The sequence below is a fragment of the Emydura macquarii genome, unplaced genomic scaffold (genome assembly GCF_026122565.2).
Source record: "Emydura macquarii macquarii isolate MOO-44397 ecotype Brisbane River unplaced genomic scaffold, CSIRO-AGI_Emac_v2 contig_2485, whole genome shotgun sequence".
NCBI lineage: Eukaryota > Metazoa > Chordata > Testudines > Chelidae > Emydura > Emydura macquarii.
In genome coordinates, this window is record NW_027132622.1 from 364,549 (window position 1) to 389,006 (window position 24,458).

At 49.2% G+C, this 24,458-nt stretch overlaps 1 protein-coding gene and 1 long non-coding RNA gene across 3 annotated transcripts in view; one reads left to right on the forward strand and one right to left on the reverse strand.

The window, feature by feature from the left end:
- The first annotated feature begins 3,878 nt into the window (after positions 1-3,878).
- Positions 3,879-24,458, forward strand: part of TECR (trans-2,3-enoyl-CoA reductase) — a 37,162-nt gene continuing 16,582 nt past the window's right edge. Inside the window, exons 1-2 of one of the 2 annotated variants that reach the window (XM_067563446.1) lie at positions 3,879-3,971; positions 23,893-23,943. In XM_067563446.1, the coding sequence (XP_067419547.1) occupies positions 3,957-3,971; positions 23,893-23,943 (66 nt within the window). In that variant the 5' untranslated portion in view covers positions 3,879-3,956. Of the gene's footprint in view, positions 3,972-23,583; positions 23,944-24,458 lie in introns of those variants that run through there. The other variant, XM_067563445.1, reaches the window with a different exon arrangement.
- Positions 5,174-19,770, reverse strand: LOC137163265 (uncharacterized). Its single transcript, XR_010922679.1, has 3 exons — positions 19,581-19,770; positions 9,065-9,154; positions 5,174-5,242 (listed from the first exon to the last, which is right to left on the reverse strand). It is a non-coding gene; the product is annotated as an uncharacterized lncRNA (long non-coding RNA).

The window sequence follows — 24,458 nt, forward strand, 5'->3', positions numbered from 1 at the left end:
TTGTGGACAACAGGATGCTAGAGGAGTCACTAAGAGCAGAATCTGAAAACAGCGCTGCGTGTTTTTAAGTCACGATGGAGGGGATCTGTCTAGTTCAACCGGGAAGTTCTCTGGCCTGTGTTATACAGGAGGCCAGACTAGATCGGGGTTGGCAACCTGCGGCATGCGTGCCAGAAGTGGCACACGTGCCGACTTTGAGCAGCACGTGGCGCCCTGGCCAGAGCCGTGCCGCTCCATGCTCCCCACGGACACTGCCACCAGAACGGGGGCTGCAGACCACCTCCATCGCGGACACTGCCGCCAGCATTGAGAGAGGGGTGGGCGGAGGATTCGGGATGGCCCTTTGTTGAGGTTGCCGACCCCTGGACTAATGATCACAATGGGCCTCTGGCCTTGGAATTGATGAATCCCAAGGATCTGCATTCCTGGCCAAGACACAGAAGGAAAGAGCCCAGCTTGACTCTCAGACCCCAGGGCTAATTTATGGTGCTGGCAGGCAGAAAAGAAAGTTGGCCTTGCAAACTGGAGACATCGATGCAATAAATGCGGAATCCCTCAAGGTCAGCTTTAGGGTCACTGTGCAAGGCAGGGCTGTGCTTCAGCCTTGTGGATTTGAATCCAAGGGGAGGAAACGCACTAAGCAGGGAATCCCCTAGCAGAGTTAGCTTGGCTGAATGTCCTGATCTATATTACAGGTCAGCTAGTCACATGGGTGCCCGAGTATGACAAAACACCCCCCCCACACACACACGCACTGCACTGTAGCCACTGGAGCTGCCTCTGCTCATTGTCTCTTACTGGAAGTCAGGGCTCCTGGGTTCAATTCCTGGCTCTGGAAGGGGAGTGTTGTCTAGTAGTTAAAGCAGGGGCATGTCCTGGCAATCAGGACTCCTGGGTTCTCCCCCTGCCTCTAGGAGGGGTGAAGGGCCTGATGGGTGAGAGTAGGGAGTGTCCTGGGAGACAGGTTCTATTCCTGGCTTTGAAGGGGAGTGCTGTCCAGTGGTTAAAGGGGGGGGTGTGTGTCCTGGGAGCAGGATTCCTGTGTTATATTTGTGGCTATGGAGGGAGCATAGTGGTTAGAGCAAGAAATGGGAAAACCCTGCAGCCGGTTTTTATGCCCAGTTTAGGAAGACCGTGTGCTAGTTTACAGGGCAAAAGTAGCCAAGGCTGCTGGGTCTGTCAATGACTCCCTGCATGACTGTAGGGAAGACATGTCACCACTCTGTGCCTCAGTTTCCCCATGAGTAAAAGTGGGAGTGTTTGTGAAGCAGACTAAATAATTGAAAGGCCCTTTTGGAGATTTGCCAGTAAGGGTTTGTTAAAGAGCCGAGTATTATTAATTACACTGTAATACCATTGTGTGGAGAGAGTCACTGAGGTGCGGTCTCAGGAGAGCCGCAGCAGCTGAACTAGGCAGACGTTTTGCCACTCCCTAGGTCAGTGGTTTAATTAATAAAACGAAAACTGTATTGCAAGGTAATCCCAGGAAGGGTCTGACTTCCACTGACACCATCGCTTTAGAGAGAGGAACACATTCATTCAGGCAGAGGAGCATGTTATCTCCTCCTCTGAGTCACAGCAGCAAAACAGCCACACTGAATATCTAGGCTTGGCAGAATTGGATTTCTATGTAATTTAGACAGAAAACATTCTTTTTATCAATTCAAATTTTCAGTTGTGAGAAATTATGGGGTAGTCAGACAATTATTTAATGACAGATGCTGTCTGTCAAAAGTTAAAGCTTTATAGACCGTTAAAACACAAATTGCCACCATCACATGTCAATATGTACAAAGTCAATATCCTTAAAGCAACAAATCACACCTGCTTTTACTAGTCATCTGCAATAAGCCAAATGCAGAAGACTAAATTACTGGTTTTTGCCTCTAATGAAGTTCTCAAGCAGCATTTGTCTTACTTTGCCAATTTCAGTTATCAGCAACGGAAATATTTTTTGTAGGTTTGTGTGTCCCATGAAATCGCCCTTTACCAACAAAAATCTAACCCTCCCAAGCCTATGACTACAAGAATGTAGAGATTTCCATTTTATGCCATAATCTTAAGCACTAAAGGAACTGGGGCAGGTCTGGGATGGGGATAGATCTCTTCTGGCTGTTGTGAATGCATCTGATGGGCAGTAGAAGGCACTGGGCTGTTGGAAACCTCACATCCTGCCATCCTGTTTATCATTAACTCCCAAGAGTTGGTGTTAAATGCTGTCTTGGTCAATTTCCAACAAGGCCATTTCCATCCTGCCACCCTCAATTTCCCACTGTGGTTTCCAAGGGATAGAATAATCTTCACTACTTGTGTTGTTGCTGTACACTTTTAAACAGCTGCTATGGACCTAACTCCGGGGTGGCTGCATTTTGATGACTGCTGCAAAGCACCCTGGGAGCTGTTGAGATGAGAGGTGCTGTGAAGAGATGAGTTTTCTCTGGCTGTTTGTCACAGGATGGAGTTTGGAAGTTCAGCAGCAAGGAGCAACCACCCAAATTGCAGACCATGGATTTAAAAATCTAGACACTTCTTTAGAGGTGCAGTAAATGTAAGATCCAGGCATATATTATTACATTCTCCTGCCTCTCTCCTCTCCTCCTAACTCCCCTCCCCAAAATCTGGATTAATCATGGGATCTCAGCCAGAAATTAAGCAAGCAAAATTCCTTAGGGATTAGTGTAGAAATAGATTGGGTAACTCCTCTGCCTCATTGCCTTCCAGATGTTCCTGCAATGAGCTGAGCTGGCTCAGTGGCCCTCGCCCTATCCATGACATCCCCCAACAAGCATGAATTAGCTGAAGCTCAGGGGGCCTGGGCGGGTAGGACAGGAGTATGAATAACCAGGAAATTCAGCTCTGCACATGGGATCACGTGCATTTCTGGGAAGCTCCAAACCCTGGGTTAGGCCTTGGCTGCAGGCCTGGGCAGGAGAGGGAGGCAATGCTTGGCTAAGTGCAAACACCTGGCACAGCTGCAATGGGGCTGAGAGGTCTGGCTCCAGAGGCGGGCTTGGTACTGGAGTCATTTTAGGGGCTGGATTTGGGCCAAGGTTAACCAGGTGGGGCTCACACTGGGTCCTCTCAACCCTTCCTTCCACTGCTGGGACTCCCCGGGGCAGGAGAAGAGCTGGAACCCCTGAGCACTTCTCCTGAGCTTCCAGCAGGCTCTGGCCACGCTGGGGTGACTCTCCCACGGTGATTCCCCCAGACACGCCCGGCCCTGCGCCCACGAGTCACTGGGCTGCCTTGGTGCATTTCTTTACCCGGCCCCGCTTCCTTCGCACCTTCCTATCCCACTGGGCCCTCCCCAGCGGGCTGCTGAGTCTCGGGGTCTCTACAGCAGGCTCCACCCTGCACGAGTCAGTGCTCGCCCAGCCACTTACAGGAAGGACCGACTTCCTGCTCCCCCAAACCCTGCCAGTGCCCCTCCCCCCATCCTGCCACTGCCCTTCCGCCCCCCCCAAACCCTGCCAATGCCCGTCCGGCCCCACTCTCCTTAACTCCACGATGCCACCTGCCCGCTCCCTGTGACCCTGGCCCTGCACCGAAGTTACACCGAGAGACCACGTGGGGTGGGGACTAGGGGCGGGAGAGGAGGAGGTGCGCTTTTTCGGACCTTTTCTTTTAATTGGCTATGATTTCTCTGTACCTGTGACTTGATAGGGTCCAGCTGGGCAAAGAACGGAGGGGATTGGCCCGCCATTCCGGCCCACCTCTCTGGCTTCTGATTGGCCGGTGCCTTGTCACGTGTTCCAGTTTCCAGGGGGACGCTTGAGGCGGGCCTGCAAGCGGAGGGGCGGGAAGAAGAGCCCCTCAAGCTCTGATTGGCTGGCTCGCTGCGGCCGGGCTCCTATGATTGGCCGCTCCGGCTCGTAAGGCCAGGTAAGGTTGGGGACGTATCACGTGAAGGAAGCGGGTGCCAGGCGGTGGTAGTAGCAGCTGGAGCGTGAGGAACTATGAAGCACTATGAGGTGAGGAGGCAGCCGTGGTCCCGCAACGCCCGACCGCGGGGACCTCACCTCTGCAGGGCCTCAGCCCATCGAGGAGAGAACCGGCTCCCCAGTGCTCCGCCCTGAGGCGGTGGGCGACGACTGCGCATGCGTCAGACTCGCCAGTTGGCGCCAGTGCGCATGCGTGGGATGAGCGGGCGGGGAGCGCATGCGTCAGGCTTGAAGCGAGAGGGTGGGGAGGTGAGCGCGCGCATGCGCACAAGTGATCTGGCGACGAGGGGAGCCTACGCACATGCGCTTAGGCGGCGGTGTGGGTGGCTGGGGTGAGAGCACGCATGCGCACGTGGTGTGCAAAGGGGGGGTGGGGAGGCATTCGGGGTGGATGTATTTATATCGCAGACACCGGGGGGGCAGAAGAGCCCCCACCCCCGTGCCTTTCCTAGGCTGCGCGCCCTTGATTGTTGCAGGTGCTGCCCCAGCTCCTGCCCGCTGCAGCAGCTCCCAGCAACTTGCATGCACCTGCCCTTCTCTGCACTTCCCCTGCGCCTGCTGCTGTGGCCTCCTCTCCCCAGGCTTTGTGCACTTGCCAGTGGTCGCTGCAGCCCCCTTCCCCCAGCACGGGGTGTTTCCACGGTCACCTGCTGGCTCCACCTGACTCAAGAGTCTGTTCCCTTCCGCTAGGCAAATGGGCTATTGTCGTTCGCTGGCCAGCTTAGTCACTCGCAAGGCACTTGTACCGCTCTGGGCCTTGGGGACACATCCAGTGGTAACTCCCATCTCTGTTGGGCTGGATTCTGCTAATGTTCCTTTGAACCATCCAGTGCCCAACCCTGTGCCCGCTGTCCCTCCCCAGTCAAATAAAAGCTGTGCCTTCTCTCAGGAAGAGGAGTGGATTTCTGTAATATTTCCAAGCCCAGGCACTGCTGGGGTCTCTAGAAGATGTCTGCTCTTGGGTTATTGCTGGTGAAACGTGACTAGGCTTTTACTGTAACTAGCATGAATGCCAAATATCCTATGGCACTTTTCATAAGAGGTGGGGATTGCCTGTTGGCTTTGATCAGAAATTCCTCCCCTCCCTACCACCACTAGAGGTGGTTTGCATTTTGAGTGGTTCTGGATGAATAGAGTATAAGAGCTTTCAGGCTTCCTTCAGAATAAAAACTGCTCATATTAATGAAAAATGATTTTTATTCTTTCCTAAATTGCTAGAAAGTTCTGAAGTCCCTTTGCCTTTTGAGTGATGTTTCTGGAGTGAGTGCAGACTCTACACCAGCCTAGAAAACTGCTTGAGCCTGTAAAGAGAGGTTGCTGAAATCAGCTCGGAGGGCCATGGGGAGAGGAGGTCACAGCAGAACCTTGCACCTGTCCTGTAAACAGATATATGCCCAGATATGCAGGGCTATTAATATTGGCTATAAGTACAGCTCTCCTAGCAAACTCAGCGGTTTGTCAAGTGCTTCACATGGTGAACTGTCCCACCAGAATATTGAATGCAGGGCATAAAGTAGGGGGAGATTTAATAACCCCCACATGTGCTGTGTTGATCTGGGAGGAGAATCTGGAGCGCAGCAGCCATCCTGCAAACTAAACACTGTATTCCTGACTCTTCCTACCCTGAAGGACAGGTGCATGCGCATTGACACGTTCTGATTTGCAGACAAGGGCAGAGCTGGTTATCTCAGGCAGGTCAGCTAAGGTCAGCTGTGGTCTTAGCACCCTCTCTATATATCTATTGACAATGGTAGCTGAACTTTTTATGCTGGTCTATTTAATGATCCCTGGCAGTTTTACTAATAAGGATACAGGTAGTTGAAAGCTGCAGGCACATCTAGGGGTGAGATGACAGCCGCATGGTGGAAATGAAAAGCTACATAAAGAGGTGTAGGGTTTGTGTTGCTCCTAACAGTGAGGGCTGCTATCTGCATGCATATCAGAGAGGACAAAGGTCTCTTGCATCAGACTAGTGTGGACAGTTCTTGCTTTGCTTGTCTTACTGCCTTATCAGGGCTGTGTACCCTTTCAGTCACCTCCCTGAGCATAGAAATGGGAGGCTACATCTGTTCCCCAAACCTGGGGTTCTGGGATTTCCTTGGCAAGGAGGACTCCCCCAAAAGGCAGCTGTATTTGGAGTTCAGAAAACAGGTATCTGTGCCTCATTTTCTGCCCACCCCATTAGAATCTTGGCTTATGTCTTCAGACTGTTGATTGTCTCAGTGCGGTTGACTCAGTGTAACTCCCAAGCTATGGTGACAGGTGTCATTCAGTCCTCAAAGCACCATGGGTGCACTCAGAACCCAGCAGACGTGAAAGGGAAGTGCCGGGACTTTTGGCATGTGTTTTCCATGGAGTCTGTGCCTGCTTGTTACCACAGCTCTTCCAATGGAAGGATTCCACATCAAGAGAGAAATAGCCTGAGGCTCCCTCTCTTCTCTGGGGACAGTGCCTCTGTCTGACACTACAAATAGGTGAGATACAATCTCTGTTGTTTCTAGGCCTTGATTTCACTCCCACCACAGAGGAACTGAGAGAAATCTCAGAGAGGCTGGTTGGATTGTGCATGGCATGCGATCTGACTAATTGGACCAGGGCCTGCTAAAGATGCCATGGAGCCTCTCTTTGCTCTGCAGCCCGGAAAATGCTTTGGCACTGTTCTAGTCTAGTGAGTCTTGTTCTCCCTGTCAGTGGGAGTAAGCTACTCTCCCACCTGCATGTTACAGCTAGCAGAAAGTTCAGCCAGGAAGTGATAATGGAATACGGAGTCTTGTTCTCCTAGGTGACTAGTTTAAATCCAGCCCTGGTTGGTAGTGACTGAAAAAAATCTTATTTACTGCCTTATTGGCTTTCAGTGACTTGTGTGTGAAACAAATTTGTTGGGTTACAGTCCAGTTCCCAGGGGTCAAGCATCCATGTCGCAGATCACCATATGGCAACTAACTGGTGCCTTAGCTCAGTGGCTCTCAACCTTTCCAGACTATTGTATCCATTTCAGGAGTCTGATTTGTCTTGCGTACCCCAAATTTCACCTCACTTAAAAACTATTTGCTTACAAAATCAGACATAAAATACAAAAGTGTCACAGCATACTAGTACTGAAAAATTGCTCACTTTCTTATTGTTACCATATAAATATAAAATAAATCAATTGGAACATAAATATTATCCTTACATTTCAGTGTATGGTCTATAGAGTAGTACAAACAAGTCACTGTATGAAATTTTAGTTTGTACTGACTGCATGCATATCTCTGGTTGAGCACCACTGTCTTACAGCCTCAGCAGAGACAGCAATGGCTCAGATTCCAAGTTCTGAAGGGACCACTGTGATCACCTAGTCTGATCTTTAGAACACAGGCCAGAGACAGTCCCCAAAATAATTTGAGTCAGCTGCAGAAAACTGACCTCTCTTCTCATCTCAAATCAAGGCTGAGGGTGTTTGCAGGCGAGGGAAGCTTGTACTGCCACTGCCAGCCATGTTCAGGGCACATTTACAATAGCACTAAATGCGTGTCATTAACAATTGTATATTTAAAAACCTCAGTGTTCCTTTACTCTTGTTCTTAGTGAGCACAGGACTGTGCTGGTAGGATCAGGGAAACCCAGAGAAGCCAGTTAGGTAGTGAAACCTCGGAAACACTAGCTTAAACTAATCTTTTTGTAAGTGGGGCAGACTTTGAGCTTTCCTGAAAATGTGGAACTTGCAGGGTTATTGGGAGCTCTTTGGATCTTTTTCTTCTGTGTTTGTGCAGCACCTAGGAAAATGGGGTCCTGGTCTGGGAGGAGTAAGCCTGCCACAATATAAAGTTGTGTGGTTACTTTGAGCAGAGGGCATGTGTGAGAGGGATGGTCCGTTCATGAGGATTTGCACTGGGTAATCAGTAAAACAATCTATAGCTAGTTGCTGATGAAACTCTTGAAATATAATTAATCTTGCTGCCTTCTTCAGGGTAACACATTGGCACATCTAAAGCTGCCTGTGTATATAGGGTGTAGAGGGATCCCCCAGGCTATCTTAGGTTTTGCAATAAGCATTCTCTCTCTCCTTTTATTGCTAAAGGTGGAGTGACATGATAGAGGCATGGCAATTGCTCCATAATCAAAGTTACAGCTGACTTTGCATTTTTGGTCTAGCCATTAAAATTTACCAAGTACTTACTGTTTGAGGCCAATGTGACCTTCAGTATAACTTTTCTACCAGACTTGCAGTGAATTGGATGGGGTTTATGTGATCAGGAGGTGCTCAGAGTTCAAGAAGTCTTATTGTGTTTGTGCCACTTCATAGCAAAAAGCAGGGGAAAACAACTTGGCTTACTGGACTCCCTCAGTGAGACCTAGTGACCAAATCAGTTGGGTTGATTTAAAATCTAATTTCAGGTGATTAGTAAGCTCTTACTTTTGATTGTGTGGCTTTCTATAGATCGCTGGCCATCAATCTTGGTCCAGGGCATCCAGTGCCTGCCGGAGAAGACTAAAGCTTTTCATTTTCTTAAAATGTCTCTAGTCCTTTTTCACGCCAAGAGATCTCAAAATGTAACCTAATCTCTAGAAAGACTTGTCAGTGGAAATGAGGATTTCCCACCCAAAGGCACTCATACCCAGTATATAACACCTGATCAGCTGTGGTAAAAGATACTGATCTCCACAGTCATTGTAGTCCTCAGTTAGATAAGCTAAATTTAAACTCCCCAACCTGCCAAGGTTAATTGCTGGGGTACAGGGAATCTTGGTGCTTCCCCCAGGGATTTTTTTTTGCTGAGGTGCTTGGGAATTAAAGCTCTTGATGAATCATTGTGCAATCAACTGGGTGTCCAAGGAGTGTCACTTTAACAAACAACAGTGGCTCCTTTGCCTTTGTGTTCCTAGAACAGCCCTTCCCCTAGTGCGACATTCAGGGTGCATGGCAGGGGTTTTAAAAATCTTTTAAAGAAAGGAAAACTGCTTAAGATGCCAAATTATTAAGTATGGAGTTGGGAGTCTAATTCCACTCAAAATGAAAGCAGCAGAGGGCCTTCCAAACATTGAATCTATTCTCTTTTTGCTGCTTTAGGACATGTAAAAAAGGCCTGGAAGGTCAGGAGGTTTTATGTTTGGGTTGGATTTTTTGTGCACTCTGTTACCTTTGAAATATTGGGTGTGTCTGTCTGGTCTCCCCTGGTTTTGCTGGAGGACTCACTGGTGGCCCAAGAGATGGGGATGCTTGAAGATTCCTGTGTGAAGGTGTTAAGAGGCCAACAGTCAGAATAAAAATCACTGCCCCTATTAGTCAGTTGGGATTCTCTTTCTTTGTCTGTGTGGTGTCTTCGTCCTCCCAGTTCCCCACGTTTTAGTAGACAACACCTGATCTTGTAATGTTAAAACCCACCACAGACCTCTTCAGTGTCTCTCTACATCCCAGAGAAACAAAGGGAACACACGTTTTGCCCCCCCTCTTCTCTGGTCACCTTGAAAAATGGTCTGGAGCAGAGGCTCTCAAACTGGGGCAGAATGTGTTTGTGGGAGGGAGGGGAGGCAATTAGACGCTTGGGGGGTGGGGGAGAACTTGCTGCACGCATTCAGAGCTGGGTGGCTGGAGAACAGCGGCTGCTGGCCGGGCGCCCAGCTCTGAAGGCAGCGCCACTCCCAGCAGCAGCGCAAAGTAAGAATAGCAATACCATACCAACAGCTAATGCTGCCGAAGGGTTAACCTGCCGTGTGATCCCTGCTGTGCCAGCTGCAGCATGATGATGGGTTCGCCTCAGCGTGCAACTTCAAAAGCCGGTGCAATGGCCTTGCTCATGTAGGGACGTTGAGGCTAGAACTAATGTGGTTGTTGGCCTTAGGAATGCAGTAGAGTGATGAGATGTTTCAAGGCAAACTAATGACTGGTATTACTTCCCCCCAGAAGCTTCAATCAACCTCTCTGTCCTATTGTTAGTGTAGCCAGTCAGATACTCCGCAGACTATGTGGTATTTGAGATCAGGCACTGGACTGGGAGTCAGGAGACTGGCTTTGCCACTGACTCCTTATATAGCCTGCAGCCACCTCCCTGTCTCCTTGCCTCTATTTGCCCATCTGTTAAATGGGGATAACAATACCGACCTTTGCGAAGTGTGCTGAGATCTCAAAATGCAAAGCCCCTCTAAGTGCCAAGTGTTAATAGAATTTGGTTGGAGTTTTTGAGGAGGAATTGTCAAACTCCTGCTCTAAAAATAACCCTTAAATCCCCCATTCCTCCTGTATCCAAAACATTGATCAGCTCCTCAGGGACAGGAGGGATGCACGATGGATGGGATCCCAGCTGGGTGAACACAGGGCTCTGAGTTGACTTGTGATCTCCATGCGCTTCTTGGAAGTCTATAAGGAGTAAGGTGCTTGTAAATATCTATGCCCTGTTCATGGGTGGATGTCAGTCTGATGGAGCAGATAAAACATGGTGCCCACAGCCAAACGCGTTTGGTGGGGCTGGCTTACATCTCTTCGGCTGACGCTATCCTTTTAATACTATTGCTCCACAGCAAATAAAGATAAAATGATGCCCCTTTTTGTGGTTGCCCTCAGTGCTCTGCTCCTGTCCATGCTTCATCTAATCCTATTGCAGACCCCTGTACTGTAGGCAGAGGAGGAGGGTGCACTGTGAACTAACCTGCCGCTAAGGGTCTGGTAAACTTCAGGTGCTTGTTTCTAGAAAAGAGGCCTTGCATTTTGCAAATCAAAGGGATGCTCTCTCAAATTAAAAACAAAGAAGTGCGGTAAACAAAAGGGGTTTTCCTCCTTGTTGTTAATAAACCGTTCTGGGGTCAGTAATAAGAGTGAAAGAAAATTGCACTTGTCGCTGTTCTGTTTCCTTAGCATTTTTCTGCTCAGACAACAAAAGTGATTTAAATTAGTTCGTGCTGTTCATATATTCCTGTTCACCCTCAGGTTGTTGGCAGCAATGGCTGGGTTGCAAACAGCACTGGTGCTGCGTGTTCTTAAAGTTGCTTGCACTTTAAAAGAAAATGTTTCCACATTTCTATAAGGTTTTTTTTTTTTTTTTTTTAAAAAGAAAGCTTGTTACCATATTTCAAATGTTGGGCCCGCGGTTAATGGACAGTATCCCTTTGAATCCTGTTCGTTGCGGTTTCTTAAGCGCTCCAGGCCAGGGATTGTCTGTAGAGTACCTAGCAGTGAGGGTCTTGTTCTTGCTTGGTGCTGTAATATGTATCTCAGCCTTGCCTGTGGTGGTGCTACTGCTGCAGCGAGGCGATGGGAAGGTGTGTGTGTAATTCCTCCTCAGGTCCAGATGAGGGTGTGGGAGTCCCTTCAGCACTAGGTCATTCGTGTGTACGCAAGAGGGTGCTGTTGGCTGTTTGTTGCCAAACAGGTGTTTTTTTGATGTATTTTATTTTTAGTTAGGCCCTGTCCTGCCCTGGCTTAGCATGGCATTCAGCAGGAAAAGCCCTCCTGAAACAGGAGCCCAGCTCGGGGAGCATTTATGTAAACTGTAGAGAGAAGCTTTCTTTTTTTTTTTTTTTTTTTTTAAATATGTTGCAACTTAATCCTTGTGTTTTTGGCTGTCTGCATCGGTTGGGATCAGCAGCCCCATAGAAAGCCGGGTGTGGCTGAAGCTGGGGAGTGGACAGTGCTGGATTTTGACATCTTACAAAACCTCTGAGCACAGCGTTTCCCCGAACTCCAGGACTGCCCCTGTTCCAGGGCCCATCTCTGCTGGCTCTGGGTCTTGTTCTGGTTTTGTAACCCCTGAAAGAGCTGTCAGCACCAGTTGACTGAGGGCATGTGCATATCAGGATCACAGCCTCCCCTCAAGCCTGTTACATTTTAATCTGCTGTTCTCCCACACCTGAGATGACCCCCCCTCTCCTCCTGCATCTCTGCAAGTGTTCTTAAGCCAGACCTTTCCTGTAAGCCTAACTTCAGTGTCAGGCTAATTTGGTTGAAACTACAGTAAAGAACAGAATTATCAGATACACAGATGAACATGATTTGTTGGGGAAGAGTCCCCGTGGCTTTTATAAAGGGAAGTCATGACTCATCAGTCTATTAGAATTCTTTGTAGGGGTCAACAAGCATGTGGATAAGGCTGATCCAGTGGATATAGGATTTTAAGAAAGCCTTCGACAAGGTGTCTCTCCAAAGGCGCTAGTTAACAGTAACTGGTTAAAAGACCGGAAACAAAGGGTAGAAATAAATGGGTCTGTTTTCATAATGGAGGGAGGTTTATGATCTGTACTGGGACCTGGGCTGTTCATTGCATTTTCCAGATCATTGTTGAATACGCTGAACAGTGAAGTGGCAAAGTTTGCACATGATACATAATCGTTCAAGATCGTTAAGTCCAAAGTTGAGTGTGAAGAGTTTTACAAGGGGCAACACTGGGTGACTGGGCAACACAGTGGCAAATGAAATTCAACCCTGATAAGTGCAAAGTAATGCACATTGGAAAAAATAATTTGAACGTACAGGTTCTAAATTAGCTGTTACCACTCAAGAAAGAGATCGTGGCATCATTGTGGAGAGTTCTCTGAAAACTTCAGCGCAAGGTGCATCAGCAGTCAAAAAGGCTAACCGAATGTTAGGAACTATTAGGAAAAGGATAGAAAATAAGATATAAAATATCATGGTGCCACTATATAAATCCATGGTGTGCCCACATCCTGAATTACTGTGTCCAGTTCTGGTTGCCCCATCTCAAAAAGGACATGATGAAACTGGAAAAGGCTCTGAGAACAGATAATCCAGGGCATGGAACAGCTTCCGTTCGAGGAGAGACTAACAAGATTAGGGCTGTTCCGTTTAGAAAAGAGATGATTAAGAAGGGATATGATAGAAGTGTCTAGAATCATGAATGGTGTGGAAAAAGTGAATAGAGAAATGTTGTTTATCCTTTACCACAATACATAAAAGGGTCAGCCGATGGAAATTAATAGGCAGCAGGTTTAATACAAACAAAAGGAAGTACTCTTTCACTCAGGGTGCAATTAACCTGTGAGCCTCATTGCCATAGGATGTTGTGATGGCCAAAAATATAACGGGGTTTAAAAAAGAACTGGATAGGTATATGGAGGACAGGTTGATCAATAGATATTAACCAAGATGGTCAGGGATGGAACCTCATGCTCAGGGTAACCCTGAACTGCTGACTGCCATAGGTTGGGAGTGGAAGACAGGGATGGATCTCTCCAACTGCCCTGTTCTGTACACTGCCTCTGAAGCTCTGGTACTGGTCACCGTCAGACAGGATACAGGGCTAGATGGACCATTGGTCTGACTGTGTATGGCTGTTCTTATGCTCTGAGATATGAGATGCCTCTTGCTGATAAATGCTTACCAGTCTGTTTTGTGTCATGGCTTTTTTTTCAATCTAAGTTAAATCTCCCTGATTTGTCACCAAAATTCCTTCTGAAGCTGAACTTTGGATCCTTGCTAAACTGCGATCTTTACTTCCTGTCTTAAACTCTCCTGCCGCTCTCCTCCTTTCCCTCGATCCATAACTAAGTCTCTGACATGATCCTCTCACAGGTGCTGTGCTCACAGTCGCTTCTCTACAAAGTTAACATTATTTGCTTGAATTACGCCAATTGATTCCTTGTTACCACAGAGTCTCCCGAGTGACTTTAGAGATAGCTGTCTCCCTTTAACATCTCTGCAATGTTTTATCACACTGCTCTGGTGGTAAATATTTCTTCTGAAGATACTTGGCTCTTTGCCCCTCAGTCCAAACTGACTCAGTACTTCCCTCGTCTTCCTCGTGAAGTTTATCACTAACGTATTTCAAAGCCCTCCTCTTTTTCTCCTTTCCTGTCATAATGCTCATCAACATCTTTTGGATCTGTCGCCCCATCTAGTCTGAGTAGTATATATTCAACTTTGGGTGCCTAAAGTTAGGCTGGTAATGCCATATTTAGGCACCTGAATAAAAGAGGTTGGCTTTTAGAGTTGGTGAGCATCCAAAGCTCTCATTAAAGTCACTAGGAGCTAGAGGTGTCCATCACCCCCAGAGAAATCAGACCACTTAAATAAAAGTGCTGACATGTAGGTTTTGGAGCCCAGCTACAGGCACCCAGGGCTGATGACTTTGTCCATGATCCCAGCTTTGAAGAATTTACGGAATAAAATTAGACAGAGACCCTGAAGCTGGAAAACCAAAGAAGGGCCAGGGTTTCAGTGAAGCCCGGCACCCTCTTCTAGAGCCAGATCTTCCAAGGAACTCTGCTCCCTTTTAGGAACCTAAATTAAGTGGCTAATAGGAGCGGCTGACTGGTAAGAGCTCCTGAAAATCTGGCCCTGCAATAATGCTTTCAAAGCAGAGATTTCAAAGCACTTTGCAACCATTAATGAATTCAACTTCAACCCTTTGAGCTAGGTCAGGATCACCCCAGCTCCGTTTTACAGAGGGAGAAATTGAAGCATGGGGAGGAAGGGGACTTGATCAGGGTCAAAGCTGGGAGTAGAACCCAGCAGCTCTGACCTCTTTCCCGCCCTCCCCACCCACCGTCCTGCACTTTAGCCCCAAACTCACCCCTTCCTCGCACCCCTAGCAACTAACTGCCTGTCAGAAGACAGGAGACTATGCTAGATGGGCCATCGGTCCGACCCAGCCTGGCTGTTCTTTATATGTTCTTTTATAAAGCTAATTCCATCACAAGTCTTTTCTGTATCTGGTCTCTTCTCAAACACCTTTTTCCCCCGCACTGCTGTTGATTCTGCTGCTCCAGGGTGCTTTTGCTCAGTAACAATAACTGTTTTCCTGTTTTAATGGACGAACTTTCAGAACCAATGTGGGCGTCTGTAGCTCTTCCTCCTTCTTCCCTGCTGCTATTTCAAACACACCCATAGGGGAGGGGGACATAACCCTCCCTGCCAATGTATGTCTGGGACAAGTGCCATCCACCTGCCAAGATATAGATCACTGCAGGTCCCCAAACACATCCAGCATGCTGTAAATCTAACCCTCTGATCCAATCCCATGCAGCCTGTACAAACATGGTGCGTGTGTGTAACCAGGGCCAGATTCTGCTGTCACTTATACCAGTGTAAATCTAGTGTAATTCTTCTGGCTTCAGTGGATTTGCACTGATGTAATTTAGACTTGCAATTAGATACAGATTTCTAACAGTCAGAGGAGTGAAATTCTGGAATAGCCTTCCAAGGGGAACAGTGGGGGCAAAAACCTAGCTGGCTTCAAAACTGAGCTTGATCAATTTATGGAGGGGATCGTATGATGGGACAGCCTCGTTTGGCAATCGACTGATCTGTCACTACTGGTGGTAGATATGCCAATGGCCTGTGAAGGGATATTAGATGGTGTGGGTTCTGAGTTATTACAGAGAATTCCTTCTTGGGTGTCTGGCTGGTGAGTCTTGCCCACATGCTCAGGGTTTAACTGATCGCCATATTTAGGGTCAGGAAGGAATTTTTCCCCCAGGGCAGATTGGCAAAGGCTCTGGGGATTTTTCGCCTTGCTCTGTAGCATGGGCACCGCTCACTTGCTGGTGGATTCTCTGTACTTTAAAGTCCTCAAATCATGGTTTAAATAACTCACTCATAGGTTGGGGGTCTCTTACAAGAGTGGCTGGGTGAGGTTCTGTGGCCTGCGTTGTGCAGGAGCTCAGACTAGATGATCATAATGGTCCCTTCTGACCTTAGAGTCTCTGAGTCTAACTGAGATCATAGTGTGGTCTTTGCTTTCCACAACTGGGCTGGGCGCGGAGGGAGGAGAAGCAAACCTGTGTCAGAGTGAAACACTCTATCGTGGACTCTGAGCAAATGGGGTCCAGAACTGTGCTGCTCGATACACCTCATGAGGTGGAGCAGATTACAGGGCTGTGTCTGCCTTAGAAGCATTCCCCGGGCCTTTCCTCTGAGCTCCGCTCTGTGCAGCGGAGGGGCATTCTGAAGGGGAGAAGTTGAATGAGAATCTGATGGCTACACACAGACGGAGGCTGCTAATGTTCCCAGTTAGCAGGGATTAAGAGAGAACGTTCCCACATTCCGGCGCTGTACATGGTTACGCTTGAAGGGGGAAGGCACTGAGTCTGCCCCAGAAGAGGTGTCCAGTCTCTGAGCTCACCCCCTCTTTGTATGGGGGGAGGGAGGAGGTGACACTTCAGTCCTCTATGTTGTGGGCTGTGCCTGGCTCTCTGGGACAAGGATTTTTCTCTTCGTGTCTCTTCTCTGCTTTCTGCTCAGTGCCCTTTGGTGCTTGTGGATTCTGAAAATCACGTCCCATTGGCATTAGCAAGGGCTAACGGGGAAAAGGCTGTAATCCGTGGACCTTCCTTTAGGGCTTTGAAGGCTTCAGAGCCCATTGTTTGCTGTCACCAAGCCTGTACTAACATGGCTGTGTTGTAGGATCTTTCTTATAAACAGCTCTCCTACGTTCACCTGCCAGCCTGGCGCCCCAAGCGGGGATGGTCATGGGGGAGCTGGGCTCGTTCCTTTGTTTGCTTCTTCGAGGCCTGAAGGTTTGTTTATCCAAGAAGTTATTTTTCCCACTTGGTTTTTTTTTTTTTTTTGTTTTAAAAACCTTAAAAATATCTTGACAATCAAGCCTTGTCTGTCCCTGTCTTGCGCCACACCTCATGGGAGAGAGCTAGCCTGGGCGCTTGCTTAGCCCGTAATTGAATGCGTCGGGGTTTTGGCTGAAGGTGCCAAACAGTTACCAAAGAACGTTCCTTCTCACGGGTTCCAGTTCAATTCTTGTTGCTCAAAACCAGACTTTTAAATGGTCTGAATGCAAATCGCTTCGCAGGTTTCACTTTATGGGGTCTTGTGTTAGTCATCTTGCAAGGTCTCCGTCTGGCCATTGGATCTTTCAGGAAAAGCAGGCAGACAAGACCCAAACTTCTATTGTTAAAATAACCCCCCATGTTTTCTTTTTAAAGAAGCCATGTTCCCCTCCCTGTCCCCCCCACCTACCAAGCTCCTGTAGTGTACAAGTTTCATTCTCTTCCACAACTTTCTTTCTGTACCCTCTTTTGATCTGATCTGTCTGGAGTAAGGTATTTGGGTTTGTATCCCCATGTTCAGCCTTCAGCGTTTTCCCTGTCTCTGCTGTTAGGTTTGGTGTGTAGTCTTTGTAGCCCGTTTAAAACCAGATTCTTAAGGGATGGGTGCAACTGGCGATAAAATGAATCCAGTGGTGGAAGGATTTGTGCTAGGCAGGCTTTAGCATTCGAGGCTAGGGAGTTTGGCATTGACTCCACTCCTATCCAGGAACAGAAAGAAGGCTGACTGCGAGGCATGTCCCTTTTATGGTACTAGCCTCTGAACAATTCCGGGGCTGCCCTGTCTGCTTCTGGAATGGCTCTTTGACCAGCCTTCCCTAACTGGTGATGGGGCTTCCAAGGTGGGAGAGCTGAAGATGCCGCCATAGGTTTCACCTGGGGGCAGGGGGGCTCAGGCTGTCACTTCATTTTACCAAGAAGTGTCTCCTTTAACCCAGCAGTTTTTGTAGATTGGTCATAGCTTCTCTGGTTGGTTCTCGATGCTAAGGTCTGCTCTCTGCTACAGTTAATGAGGTGTCTTCTGTGTGGTTGTTGTCACAGCGTCAAGGTGGCAGTGGCTGTCCGTTTCTTTCCTCGTTAGAACATTTCAGGGCACGGGGCTGGTTTTGGCGCATCGTACCGGTCAAGGATGTCACAGGAACAGCAGCTGCAATCAGCCTGCCAAAGCAGGCCTAATCCAGTGCTGGGCTTCCCATGGATGGGGCCCCTTCCCTTCCCCAGTCGCCTGTGCAGTGAAACTGCCTCTGGGGCCCTCTGCTCTAGCAGGTCAGGGTAAATGAGGCTTTTAGAGATGGCCAAAGAGCCCCATGCACAGGCACTGAGTATGCACCACACTCCCTAGTCCAAGGGGACATGCAGTGCTGAAGGGAGCCAGGGTGAATCTGTATTTCAGGGGGAAGAGTCTCCTGCACTGACCCCCACTAGCTGCTGACTTTGCAATCCACCAGCAGAAGGGTTGCTTCACTGTCCAGCCCATGGTGCCCTGGCAAAGGGAATGCTTGCTCCTTTAGGAGAACTTTCCCTGTGCTGATGAGACTGGACCTACGTTAAAGCCCCTACATGCACTGGCCATAAGATCCAGGCCATATCCCAGAAGTCTCTGCAACTTCTGCCAATACAGAGATGGCTAATGCTTCTTACAGGAATACGATTAGCTCATCTCCTTGTTCAGGGTCGATGAGGAGAGAGCCTCGTAAAGGAGCCTGTCTCCTGGGCCTTGTCTCTGCTCGGGGGGAATAGCCCCAGTTCAGTAGTTGGTGTAGCTGACCCTTAAGCACAGACAAGAGCAGGCTGAAGTTTGCACCAGGTTACCCTGGCACGTAGGGCCCAGCTCTATCCCATTGAGTAGAGAAGGCCATACTCTGAGACTACGCATGGAGTCTAGGTTCTGCTCCAGCATACGCTGAGCGGCAGCTGCCCGACCGTTCACCACATGCCATGCCCGCCGCTGCTGACCACCTCTTCCCTGAATAAACACAGTTGGGGCCGCCCACAGCTTCCTCAGGGCTTTGGCTCTCTGCCCTGCAGAGCACACTGTTCCAGACCCTGTGTGCTGAGCCGCTGAGCCCACCTGCAGCCAGAGTCTGTGCAAATGCCCCAGCCATCCGGGATTTTTGTTCTCCTTCCCGAAGAACCTCCTCTGGGTCCTGGGAGGGTTGGTATTCAACACACTAAGCGTGCTGGCTGGGCCCAGCAGCTGATCTCTCTCGGAGGCCCTAGTACCAGATGCTTCCTTCTAAAGCATGTGCCACTTCTACTGTCTCCATCCTGGGAAGTAGCAGTGTTTCCTAGTGGTTAGAGCAGGGGAATGGGAGTTGGGAGATTTGGGTTCTATTTGTGGGCCCCGCCACTGACAGACTGAGACTGTGGGTATGTCATTTTGTGCCTCAGTTCCCCCCTCTGTGAAATGAGGATAAAGATAGTGACTGACCCAACCTTTGTAAAATGCTTTGAGATTCTCCTATGGAAAAATGCTGCCTAGGTGAAAACTCCTGTTTTACTTATGGGGGCAGCTGGCTCCTTCTCCACCATCTGTTTGTCCTTCCCAGTCACCAGCCTGGAGTTTGGTCTGAGTCACAGTGGCAACTATCCCTGGAAAACCACATGTGTTATTTACAGCAGAACAGTTTCCACCCTTCCCCAGCCAATGGTCTCTTAAAACTGTGCTTGTTGTAATTATTTAGGTTCTGTGTTGATGCTGGGTCTGATTATTGGCAAGTTAATAATTGCTTGTGCCCCTCGGGTGTTAAGAGCCAAAAAGCAGGTGGATTGATTTCAGATGGTGCATGGTGTTTTCTGACTGGGGATCTCTAGAGAGATGTTGTGCAAGAGGAGAATGAACTCCACGCGCCTGATTGATCCTGCTTGCAACTTTTTAGCCTGTCTCTTTGCCGGGGATATGTACCCTGCACACTTGCCTGTAGCTTTCCACCATGTGCTGTTGCTTTTGTCTTCTCTTGGGAACATGTTAGTCCTGTTTTCTAGCTTCTTGCAAGGAAGCTCAGGCAGTCAGACCAGCCCCAGGGTAAACTTTCTCAATACCCAGATTGGTGAGCCCGATCTGGGCAGCGTAACCCAGCCTGGCAGTGGTACAAATAACAGCTATTCCTCTGTAGCACAGAGTTATTTAGCAGGGGTGTCCCTTACCTTTCTGTGACCAACGGGGCTGCTCCACTGTCCCTCTGCTTTGCTCTTGAGGCGTTCTGTCTCCAGTTCCCTCCTCAGTGGAGGGGCCCTTCTTTCCCATGGGGATCCCCCTAGAGGGGTCTGCAGGGTTGCTGTGGTTTGAGATCGATGTCTCTGAAGGATACCAGCTACTTGCTGATAGCCAAGCTCTCCTGATCATGCCTTTGCCCGATCCCCTTCTGGTGTACGAAGTCCCCCAGTTCGTGTCTTCCCCCCCCCCCCCAGAGTCGGCTATTGTATTTTCAGGTATTGACCAGCTCAGCAGTATCTCTGCCCGCTGTTTCCACTGCACGAGATTCTTTGAACCCACTTGTTGTTTCCAGGGTTTAGAGGCATATGATAAACCGTCCCAGCCTCCAGAGCACAGCTTCTATTAATATGCCTCCTTGGACCCGGTCCTTGCCATCTGCTGAGAGTGCAGAACATGCTCTCCCTGCCTCCTGCAAGCAGCCACGGGCCGCATCCTTACCGAGCCATGGCTTCATGCAGCAAGACTGAGAGGGGATTTCTCTCCTCCTGTTTGTGGCTGGGAAGGGGGTTCAGAGGGCGAGCATTGGGGGACTAGGAGAAGGAAGGGCCGAGTTACAGATAAACACATTTGTCATGGACACCTCTGCACCATTTTGCTCTGACTTTTTTTTTTTTTTTTTTTTTTGTGGCGTTCCCCTTGAATTTAAAGCCCTTCCAGTCCATGCGTAAGGGCCCCTGAGCACAGACTTGTGTGTTATCTTTGAGACAACAAGTTGTGCATGCATTGGGGCAGCCTCCGAGTGTGTCTGAAAACAGTCCCTGTCCCGTTTCTTTCCCAGCTTGTCTGGGGGCAATTTTCAGGAATCCATGAGAGGAATTTGTCGCCTTCTCCACCACTTAAAGGCAAAGTGAAAATAATCCCAAATGTCCCTCGCAGCTCAACAGGGAGAGCAGCAGGAAATATCGCTCTCTGCCCTCCAAATTCTGCAGATACCCAGAACACGGCAGCCACTGGGTCACTGCTAACTGGACGCCCCCACGGCTGTGAACTTTGAACTGTTTAATGATAATTTAATGGCAATGAGCAGACGTAGCAGAAGGAGAGAGACTTTCTGCTTGTTTTTTATCCTGCAATCTTTGTGTGTGCATTTTAAGGCCTGTTTTTGTGAGGTGCTGAGCTCTTGCAAGTCTGGTTAAAGTCAGGGGGACCAGAGGCAGGTTCAGAACAACTGCAAATAAGGCCCGAAGACCTTTTTACCCAGTACATTGGCTTATTGTTGTTTGTGTTTATAGTAACACCTAGAGGCTGCAGCTGAGATCAGGGCCCCATTGTGCTAAACCATGTCCATTGTGCTAAACCATATACAGACGCTAAGGCCAGGTCTATATTCTAAACGTACATGGGTATAACTACGTCACTCAGTGGCATGAAAAATCCACACCCCTGGGCAAAGCAGTGATACCGACCTAACCCCTGGTGTAGACAGCACTATCTCGAAGGGAGGGCTTCTCCCATCGACCTCGCTACTGCCTCTCATGGAGGCTGATTAACTATGACAGGAGAAGCTTTCTCATTGACGTAGCAGCATCTTCACTGAAGCGCTGTGGTGGCGCAGCTGGACTGATGCAGCATTTGAAGTGTAGACCTGCCCATAGTCAGAGACCGCCTCGTCCCAGATAACCTAAATAGACCAGGAAAACAGAGGCATGGTGATTGGAAGTGACTTGCCCGAGCTTACGGAGCAGGTCGGTGACAGAGCAAGGAGTAGTCCCCAGGTCTCCTGAGAGCAGTCCTTGATTGCTGACTTCAGAATTGGTTGTAGCTCTTCACCCAGAGGAGAATTGACATGCCTGACCACTGCTCCAGGCATCCTGCAGATCTCTCTGCTGCTGATGTATTTTTTGGTTCAAGGCTGTTGGGAGTCCTTTCTGCAGCTACCAAAGGTAGAAGCTCCTGCAATAAGTAACCCCTTGCTGTGTTCCCAGAAGACCTGCCTAGATCGCTCCTCTCTACGATGTGCACCGAGTTTGTCGTGGGTGGAATACTCCGTAGTACTGAGGGTCAGACTTCTTTTCATGGGCGATGAGCTCCTGCTTCTTCCATTGACTTCACTTGGAGTTGCAGGTGGCTGCACCTCTGAAAACTAGACCTATAACTGTCAGTGGTAAACTTCATTCTTTTTAATGTAATTTTGAAATCCCCCAAGTTGGTTTGGAGGTCCCCAAGGGGGAGAGGAAGAGGATATATCTTCATTATTCAAAACATAACTAGTGCTGTATCTTCTCCACATTTGAGATCACTGCCACCTCCCTAAGTCCCTGAGAGAGTGGATCTGCAGGTTTCCCAGCTACTCCAACAGAATGAGTGAAATTTACAGCTGGCCATTAGTCAAGCTCTATCCACCCTGACCCCCAGTTCCCATGCTGCTTGCGCTCAGCTCAAAACCAGGCCTTCTGCAGCGCCTTTAAAAAATGCAGTGTTAATTCAAGTGTGAACCACCCACAGACTCCTCCCTCTTCTGTGCAAGCCAGTTCTAACTTCTAGCCAGTTCTCAGAAGTTTGCCTCTGCCAGGAAGAGGATGTGGGGCACGTTTCATGTGATAATGGCATTTAGTTTTTGCTCTCCGAAGGGCAGTCCCTGGTCTGTTGGTCACAGATTCTGTACTGCAATATTGTAGGCGTGGGACTGGCTAATCAATGTGCAAACGTCATGTCCCACACCCTTAAGAGTAATAAACAAATACTTTTTCTTTTAGGGAAAAAATCCTAACCAGGCTTAGCCATTCTGCTTACACCCAGGGTCAGCATCACTGGTGTTCTCTCCACTAGGGATTGTGGTGCTGCTGGTTTGTCAGCTAGTTTGGGTGTTTTAAGCACTATCACTTCTAACCCTGCTCAGAGGAGGTCTAAGCGGCCCAGTTATGAAATGCCAGTGGCAGCCCATCTCTGCACCAGTGCTTCCACTGTTGTTGGTGCTGATGGAGTTGTCAAGGTTTTTGCAACAGTGGTATTTCTGTAATATTTCCTGGTGGAGTCAAGGCTTTAATCTGTCAGTACAAAGCTTCCACTGCTTTGATTTTGTTGCAAGGGGGAGCGGTAAGAACAGGTGGGGGCAAGAATAGGGAAATCGGGCGAATGCAGTTATAGTGGAAAAAATATACTGCATTTTTGTAGTGAGCCAAATGAACCAATGGTTTTTCCAGCAAAAGATTTCCCAAAAGCAAGGGACAAGCATGGCATGTATGCATCTGGGAATTCAGGAATTGCTGGACTGGGGGGGAGGGATCCATCTAGTCATGGGTCATGTCTCTGACAGTGGCCCGTGCTAGCTGCTTCAGGATAAAGTATGATTTGTCTATACTATACCTACTGTACTGCCATTTCCTGGTGACGGGGATGGAGCGTCTATGAATGCAACAAGCTTGAACGCAAAGCTGCAGGAGGTTTTATCCTAGCCAGTGTAATTTCAGAGGTGTCTCTTCTAAACGCCTAGTTGTGTATTTTTTAAACCTGCGGGCCCCTTTGTCTCAATTATATCCTGCAGCGGAGAGTTCCACCGGTTAATCATGCATGCTATTCTTTTAAGTAGCACAGGGAACTCCATCAGCCTACTGAATTGATACAAACAAAACCATTATAGAGCGCCATAAGGGAGATGACTGTTTTAGTTCATATCTTTATAGCAAGCTTGTGGAAGGTGCTTCAGGACAGAGAGATTGTGCTGATGAGAGAGACTTGCACTGGGCTGCGCATGTTCTAACCTGCAGTAGCCCATTTAATAAGCTGCTGACTGTGACTAACAAACCCAGGGGAACGCTGGGCAGCATTAATCTCCTGGGGAAGTGGCAGTGCCTTTAAAAAGCTCCTGGTAGGAGCTGCTTGTGAGGAGCTGGGCTTAGTTTTATATTTAGCTGGGACCGGTAACAGTTCACCCCCCCGTGCTATCAGGTTACGCCTCCGAATCAGCCTGCCGCGCAGATCTCTGCTCTCCGTGCTGGCTCCTGTTCGTGGGGCGGCCGCCGGAATCCTCCTGGAGCGAGGCGAGATCTCACCGAGCGCTGGAGAAGCGGTGCCGTTAGGAATCCGCGGACTGGGACAGCCGGGGCAAAGCTGCAGGGTTGAGTCCCTGGCCCCTGGCTCCACGCGCTCCCGGGGTTTTGCGTGGAAGACTTGTGGAGGGGCATGGATGTGAACGCGGTGCCCCTGGAGGGGGGCCAGCCCCTCCTGCTGGGTGTGAACGGCATCGGGCGCACACGCCACCCCAGGGCCAAGAAATCTAAAAAGGCTGTTCTTTTCTTTGAGGTGGAGATCCTGGACGCCAAGACCAGGGACAAGCTGTGCTTCCTGGATAAGGTAGGCCTCTGTCCTGCGCCCTGCGGGCTTGGAGCGGGGGTGGCTGCTGCGGTTACTATAACGATGCCCCCTGAGTTGTTTCTCGGTGGATATGGGGGTGTCCCCTCCAGAGTGAAGCATGCTATCCCCTCCCTTAGAGCCCTCCTAGGTTCAGGGACCCTCCTCTGCCTCCCAGCTACAGCCCCCGGCATGTGGCCATGAGCGACGGGTGCCAGAACATGACACGTGCAGTCAGGTCTCGGGCTTGGGCTTCTGAACGGGGGGTTTGGCCACTTCTCCCTGGCAGAAGGAAGATTCTTTGATGCACCGAGGCCCTTGTTTTTGTCCCCTTTCTGTGCTTGGAGAAGTGCATGCCGCCTGCGTTTGGGGCTAGGAGCCCCGCTGCCTTGCTGAGTGGGGCCAGGGGTTCTCTGTGTGTTCAGAGCGAGCCAGCCTGGATGGGGACAGACTTTCGAACGGCCGTTGCTGGGCGGGAGCGGAGGGCTCTGGGGACTGACCGTGGGGGGCACAGCCGG